The sequence below is a fragment of the Thamnophis elegans genome, chromosome 12 (genome assembly GCF_009769535.1).
Source record: "Thamnophis elegans isolate rThaEle1 chromosome 12, rThaEle1.pri, whole genome shotgun sequence".
Taxonomy (NCBI): domain Eukaryota; kingdom Metazoa; phylum Chordata; class Lepidosauria; order Squamata; family Colubridae; genus Thamnophis; species Thamnophis elegans.
This window is the reverse complement of record NC_045552.1, coordinates 3,897,571-3,905,630: the sequence shown is the minus strand read 5'-3', so window position 1 is coordinate 3,905,630 and position 8,060 is coordinate 3,897,571. Positions and strand designations below refer to the sequence as shown.

Sequence of the window (8,060 nt, the reverse complement as noted above, 5' to 3'; positions counted from 1 at the left end):
TTCACTTAACAACGAATGGAAAGAGGGTTTGTAAAATTGGGGCAAAGCTCACTTAAAAACAACTGCGTTGCTTAACAACGGAAATCTGGGGCTTAATTGTGGTTGTGAGCCGAGGACTATTTCATAAACCTTCTTTTATGACCATAAAAGGGTTAGTTTGAAGGGAGAGAGTGACCCTGTACGTCAGTCTGAGACTTTAGATCCTGTTTTTGCAATAAAGTGGAACAATCCTTTTAATTGCTCTCTTTGCTTTGGGCATTTGGTGTTCTTCCCAATTTACTAGGGTTTCAGTATGTTAATTCAGCGTCTCATCAATATGTCTAAAGCTTTTTTTCTGCTCTCCAAAAAAAGATATTAACCATAAGGGGAATTGTAGGACAAGCCCAAGTCATGTGTGTCTAAATAGGATGGTTTTAAGCAGTGGTGGTATCCAGCCAGTTTAGACCAGTTCGAGCGACGCGGTAGCAGCGACCTACGGGTGGGTCTTCATTTCTTTGGGCATCCCTGGTGCGATCATTATCTTTTAACGACCCCAATAATCCCTTGCGGGGTGGAGTCTGGACAACTGAAGGGAGCTGAGTGTATACTGGCCGGATGCCTTTCATGTCGCCATTGCGGAGTTATATCCAGCAGATATATATTCTCATCGTGCCCAGAGAGAGAAATATCTGCCTCTACCTAGGATCGAACTCACCGCCTCCTGATTGTGAGGAGAGAGTTCCACCTCCAGGCCACCACATCACTCAATTCCTGGTGAGGTGAACTTGGCCGTTGTTTGCTCGACCCGCTTTGGGGTTTTAGTGCGTCGTGTGAATCCCATCCGTGTCCAGATTTGGCAAGCGCAGCCAAATCGTTGCTCCTTTAGAACAGTGTTTCCCAAACTTTTGACATATGTGTACCCCTTCTATAATTTTCGTAACGCTGAGTAACCCCTCATAAAAAACATATGCTTTAATAAAAATCAAAATATATTTATTTTTTATTTTTTTGGTACATACGCAAAATAAATGAAAGTTATATTATAAAGAACATTTAGAAAGATAGGAAGGTGAGGAGAAAGGAGAGGAATAGGAGAGAGGGAAAAGCAGAAGAAGAATTGGAGGGAATGTAAGAGTAGGAGAGAGGGGAGATAAGGGAGGATGAGGGGAAGGGTAAAGGGGAGGAAGGGGAAGGAGAGAAGGGAAAAGAGAGGAGGAAGGAAGGAAGGAGAGAAGAAAGAGAAGAAAGGGGGGAGGGAAGGAGGGAAGGAGGGAGGAAAGCAAGGAGGGAAGGAAGGAGGGAAGGAAGGAGGGAATGTAGGAGAGAAGGAAGGGGGGAAGGTAGGAGGAAAGGAAGGGGGAAAGGAAGGAGAGGAGGAGAGAAGAAAGGGAAGGAAGCAGGGAAGGAGGAGGGAAGGAGAGAAGGAGAGAAGAAAGGGGAGAGGGAAGGAGGGAAGGGGGAAGGAGGGAGGGAAGGAGAGTAGGAGAGAAGAAAGGAGGGAAAGAAGGGAATGAGGAAGAAGAAGTAGGAATGTTGTAAGATAAGATGGAGTTATGGGATGGTAAAGTAATTTCAAGTATATTGTCAACTGTAGGGGAAAAATTGTTATAAATACATATTATTAATAACAGTTATGAGATCGTATAATTGTGAATGTGTATATGAAATTAATAAAATTTTCATATATATATATATATATATATATATATATATATATATATATATATATATATATATATATATATATCATTTATTTGATTCAATGAGAAGGATGAAATTGTTTATGTTGAGATGACAGATCGTCATAATTTGGTTCCCTGGTTGTTAATTTTAATCCGAGATGCAGTTCCACGTCCAATAGTCTGTTCCTTTTTTTCGACTTAATGTCTACAAATGCAGAAAAAGCAATTTCGTGTAAATATGAAGTATCCCCACCAAACTCTTCCCGTACCCCTGGGGGTATGCGTACCACACTTTGGGAAACACTGCTTTAGAAGATAAAATAAAATCCTGAGGTAAAAACTCTCCTGAGGTAAAAACTCTCCTGGGCTGCCTTCAAAAGTGCTTCTCGGTTACCAGAAAGCGACAACGGGCCAGGAACATGACCCATCACTCAACAGTCTTGTGTTTTCCTTCTCTAGTTGCCCTTGCCCAGCAAGTGACGGTCCGCCATGAGGTCACCGGGTACCTGGGGAAGAGAGTGGTTCTGCCCTGCAACATTGCGGTAACTGGACCTGACATGAAAGTCAGCCAAGTGACCTGGGTGAAGGAGGTCGGAGGCCGGAGGCAGAATGTGGCCGTCCACCATCCAGTGCATGGACAAAACTACCCGATGGAGAAGAACAGCAGGCGGATCAGCTTCTCCACACAGTCCTTGACGGACGCCTCGCTGATCATTGAACACCTCCTCATGACGGACGAGGGCACCTACTCCTGCGAGTTTGCCACCTATCCCAACGGCAACGAAGTCGGCACCACCAACCTGATCATCTTAGGTAAGAGCCAAGAGCCATTTGCCTTCCCTCAGCAGGGGAAAGCCCTCCAGCTAACACTTTGCAGGGTTCCCACCCACCCACACCCAAAATGAAGTTGCGGACCACTGAGGTTGCGGTGCGTGGAGGAGCTCATAAGGCGTGGCTCCACACCAGTGGTGGGTCCCAGATCCCGTTGCAACCGGTATGGTTGGAATGGGCCCGCCGTCGCGCACTCGCCTGCAACGCCTCCGCAAGCCTCCGCAACGCTCAGCAGAGCATAGCGCAGGGGCTGTACGCACCATGCGCGCACGGAAGCGCCAAAGGCTTAAAGGACAGGTAAGGAGCTCAGGCGGGCAGGCAGGCGGGCGGGCCCTCCAGAGGAATAATAGTAATATAGTCTTAGTAGGTAATTTGACAGTGTTGTGGGAATTAGTTGTTTAGTAGAGGGATGGCATTTAGGAGAAAAAACTGTCCTTGTGTCTAGTTGTTCTGGTGCAATAGGCCAAAACAACAATAACAATCGGTTAAATACCCGAATGGCTGTTTGGGAAAGATAATTTTAAAAGGCCTAGAGACAAAGGAACACCCTCTCTTCTAAAGACCCCCCAACCAGCCTTAGAGTTTATTCCTTCATTTGCTGAAGCACTCCAGCCTCGCCCCGAGAGTCCCCTGGTGGTTGTGGGCCCCTTCAGCCCACTGACTCCCCAGTGCGCGGAGCCAACCACATCTGTTTCTATGCCCCCTGCATCTGGTACTCAAGTGTTCCTCACGGTTTTGAATGACTTCCCAGGGGCTGTTGTGCGCTGAAGCAGATATGCTAGGTCATGCATTCGAGGATTGCGAGAGAGAAGGAGAGAGGGAGAGAGAGAGAGCGCGGCCATGTCCCCATTCTTTCAATTAATTACGGGCCATTCATTTATTGCATGATGAACTAGGCTAATGACACTTAGTAATAGTGGAGAAGCAAAATACCATCCCCCCTGCCCCCCCCCCAAAGGCTGGAGTCTGCTCAGATCTTACACTACTTCAGATTCACTTTCCAATATCTGCAGGGAGATTTGGTAAAGGGGTGCTCTTTCAAGTTAGAGTAGAATTAGATGAATAGAATAGAATTAGAATGGAATAGAAAATAGAATAGAATAGAATAATGAATAGAATGGAATGGGAAAGAAGAGAAGAGAAAAGAATATAGAGAAGAGATGAGAAGAGTAGAATAAAATAGAGTACAGAGGACAGAAAATAGAATAGGATGGAATGGAATGGAATAGGAAAGAAGAGAAGAGAGAGAGTAGGGACTAGAATTAGAATGGAATAGAAAATAGAATAGAATAGAACAGAATAGAATAGAATTCTTTATTGGCCAAGTGTGATTGTACACAAGGAATTTGGTGCATATGTTCTCTATTTATTTTATTTATTTATTTATTTATTTATTAAATATATTTATATGCTGCCCAATCCCGAAGGATTCCGGGCGGCTTATAAAAAATATAAGAAAAAACACATAACGATAAAGAAAACAATTTAAAAACAACAAACACCCTCATACATTCATTCTAGTCGGGGCTGGACCTCAACAATGAGGTCAACAGCCCCAGGCCTTCAATGGACATAAAGAAACAGAATTGATCATAAGTCACTTTTTTTTTAGTGCCCATGTAACTCTGGATGATTGCCAAATGAACGGTTGTGAGTTGAGGACTACATGTGATGTAGAATTACCAAGGGGGGGAAAAAAATCAGAGGTGGGGGGGGGGGCAACGCCTGCTTGAAAATTTTGAGATTTTTGAGAACTTGCAAAAGTTTTCAGCAGTTTGGGGGTAGAATCCCAACCTCCATCTTATTTTCCCCCTCCCCCTGTTTTTTTTAAATGACCTACAAAACTAAGGTATCTCCTGAGAATGAGTTTGCCTAAGTTGCAATTACGAAGATTATAGGGATTTCTGCCCTTTTGTGCTGTGCGTTCTACACAGAATTTCTTCTGGCCCTTGTGATTACAGGGCAATCGGTGGGAAACTTCCAAACGCCTCCCTTTTAACTGGAAATCCCATTCATTTTCGTTGCAAGAATAGCAACCCCTCTAGGACTTTATGATTACAGAACTTTTCTCTCCGAGATAGAATGGCACCTCTGGGTGGGGAGAGCTGGCAAAGGATGAGAAAATGGTAGAAGAGGCCCTTGTTTGTTGTAGTCTCCTTTCCTCCCCCCGCCCCAATGTGTTTACGCCGTGCAAAATTAATTGCAGACGAAGGTCCCCTGGACACTAGCTTTGGAACTAGCATTGGGGGTACTTCCCCACCCCACCCACCCATGCCTGAAGTGGGGCACGGCTCTTCAGAGAGATTAGGTGGTGCAAGGAAAATATTAGGCTCCAATTATAACTCATAACTTCTGGCCGGGGTGGGTTGGGTGCATAATACCCATAATTTAAACCACGGGTGTCCAACCTTAGCAACTTTAAGACTTGGGGATTTCAACTCCCCAAAATTCCCCAGTCAGCATGCATGGACTTCAACTCCCAGAATTCCCCAGTCAGCACGCATGGACTTCAACTCCCAGAATTCCCCAGTCAGCATGCATGGACTTCAACTCCCAGAATTCCCCAGTCAGCACGCATGGACTTCAACTCCCAGAATTCCCCAGTCAGCATGCATGGACTTCAACTCCCAGAATTCCCCAGTCAGCATGCATGGACTTCAACTCCCAGAATTCCCCAGTCAGCACGCATGGACTTCAACTCCCAGAATTCCCCAGTCAGCATGCATGGACTTCAACTCCCAGAATTCCCCAGTCAGCATGCATGGACTTCAACTCCCAGAATTCCCCAGTCATCATGCATGGGCTTCAACTCCCAGAATTCCCCAATCAGCACGCATGGACTTCAACTCCCAGAATTCCCCAGTCAACATGCGTGGATTTCAACTCCCAGAATTCCCTAGTCAGCATGCATGGACTTCAACTCCCAGAATTCCCCAGTCAGCATGCATGGACTTCAACTCCCAGAATTCCCCAGTCAGCATGCATGGACTTCAACTCCCAGAATTCCCCAGTCAGCACGCATGGACTTCAACTCCCAGAATTCCCCAGTCAGCACGCATGGACTTCAACTCCCAGAATTCCCCAGTCAGCATGCATGGACTTCAACTCCCAGAATTCCCCAGTCAGCATGCATGGACTTCAACTCCCAGAATTCCCCAGTCATCATGCATGGGCTTCAACTCCCAGAATTCCCCAATCAGCACGCATGGACTTCAACTCCCAGAATTCCCCAGTCAGCATGCGTGGATTTCAACTCCCAGAATTCCCTAGTCAGCATGCATGGGCTTCAACTCCCAGAATTCCCTAGTCAGCATGCATGGACTTCAACTCCCAGAATTCCCCAATCAGCATGCATGGACTTCAACTCCCAGAATTCAGTGCAATCAAAGTTCTTGTATCTACAACATTGTCCCGGGTTGAGTAATGCTTCTCGTACAACCTGGTCTTAAGAGTCACGTATCTTCTGCCAATGCGACCTTCCCACCAATGCAACCTCTTGTTTCTCTTCTAGCCAAGCCCACCAGTAGTGCTGAGCCCGTGGAGGTCAAATCCAGCAACCTGGAGCAGCCCGTGGCCGTGTGCACATCCAGAAACGGGAAGCCGCCGGCTCGCGTCATCTGGCAGTCGAAGCTGACTGGCAACTCTAGCGTCAAGCAGACGAATAACTCCGACGGCACCGTCACCGTCACCAGCCACTACAACCTGATCCCCACCAAGGAAGCCAACGAGCAGCAGATCACCTGCCTCGTGGAACACGTGGCCCTGCCACAGATCGAGTCCTACCCAGTCCAACTTTCCATATTGTGTGAGTTGGTTGGGGGGGGGGGGTGCCGCTGCTTTGGGGGCTGCGGGAGGTTGTGCCTGGGAGTTCATTTCTGGGTTAGATCTTCAGGAAGGCAAGGCAACACGCTTCCCATTCCCGACTTGTATTTCTGCCCCTCAATGACCATCCTATGTGATAGGCTGGACTGAGAGAGAGAGGGAGGGAGGGAGGGAGGGAGGGAGGGAGGGAGGGGGAGAGAGAGAGAGAGAGAGAGAGAGAGTGAGTTTATGCCGCGAGGACTCTAGGCTAGTTCCCTATTTCCTCCCTCCTTCCAGGCAGTTCCCCAGCACCTGTGGTTAGACCAGGAGTTAAGGATGCTTGGGGTGGAGAAAATCGGACCTTTGGCAGCAGTTAGGCCAGGGGTCTCCAATCCCCGGGACGTGGCCCACTACGAGCCTTGAGTTGTCCGGAACCAGGCCGCAAAAGTTCTCTCTTACACACACACAGTCAGTCCGCAAAGCCGGGAAGGTTGGGGAACTCTAAGCTTGGCTGTCTGCCGCAGCTCATGTTCAAGGAAAGAAAAGGGTGGGTGGGTGGATCTGTGCATGGGGATTCCTTCAGCCAAATGTGAGCTTTTTTTGACGGCTTTCTCCGCAGATGCTCCTGAAGTTTCCATAGAGGGCTACGACGATAACTGGTATTTGACCCGCAATGATGTCATCCTCGTTTGCAACGCGAAGGGGAATCCCGCCCCGGTAGATTTCTCCTGGAGCACGTGAGTCCTACCTAACCTTTTCCTGTTTTCCCTTCGTCCGCACCGTCCCAATACAACACAGTTGTCAGCCTGGAGCATGGAGGGAGGCCACTCTGGCCCCTTTACCACCTGTGGACTTCAACTCCCAGGATTCCTGAGCCCGCATGGAAGTTGGTCCTGGGAGTTGGCTCAGGGCTTCTGGGAGTTGAAGTCCACAGGTGGTAAAGGGGCCAGAGTTGCCCACCGCTGGGCCAGTGGAAATGTTTTTCCTATTTCCTTATATTGTAGTATATTCTATATATTACATTTGTTTGTCTACTTGCCTGCCTATGTCCGTCCGTCCGTCCATATCTATCTGTCTGTCTGTCTGTCTGTCTATCTATCTATCTATCTATCTATCTATCTATCTATCTATCTATCTATCTATTATCTCTATGTCTATCCATCTATTATCTGTCTGTCTGTCTGTCTGTCTGTCTATCTATCTATCTATCTATCTATCTATCTATCTATCTATCTATCTATCTATCTATCTTTCTATTATCTCTCTGTCTATTATGTCTGTCTATCTATCTATCTATCTATCTATCTATCTATCTATCTATCTATCTATCTATTATCTATCTATCTATCTATCTATCTATCTATCTATCTATCTATCTATTATCTCTCTGTCTGTCTGTCTATCTATCTATCTATCTATCTATCTATCTATCTATTATCTCTCTGTCTATCCATCTATTATCTGTCTGTCTGTCTATCTATCTATCTATCTATCTATCTATCTATCTATCTATCTATCTATTATCTCTATCCATCTATTATCTCTCTGTCTGTCTGTCTGTCTGTCTATCTATCTATCTATTATCTATCTATCTATCTATCTATCTATCTATCTATCTATTATCTCTCTGTCTATCTATCTATTATCTCTCTGTCTGTCTATCTATCTTTCTATCTATCTATCTATCTATCTATCTATCTATCTATCTATCTATTATCTATCTATTATCTATCTATCTATATCTATCTATCTATCTATCTATCTATC

At 45.9% G+C, this 8,060-nt stretch overlaps 1 protein-coding gene across 1 annotated transcript in view; it reads left to right on the top strand.

The window, feature by feature from the left end:
* Nucleotides 1-2,080: 2,080 nt before the first annotated feature.
* The window catches only part of NECTIN2 (nectin cell adhesion molecule 2), a 39,941-nt gene continuing 33,961 nt past the window's right edge, over nt 2,081-8,060 (top strand). Inside the window, exons 1-3 of the mRNA XM_032227661.1 lie at nt 2,081-2,474; nt 6,004-6,297; nt 6,913-7,030. Coding sequence (XP_032083552.1) covers nt 2,081-2,474; nt 6,004-6,297; nt 6,913-7,030 — 806 coding nt within the window. The remainder of the gene's footprint in view (nt 2,475-6,003; nt 6,298-6,912; nt 7,031-8,060) is intronic.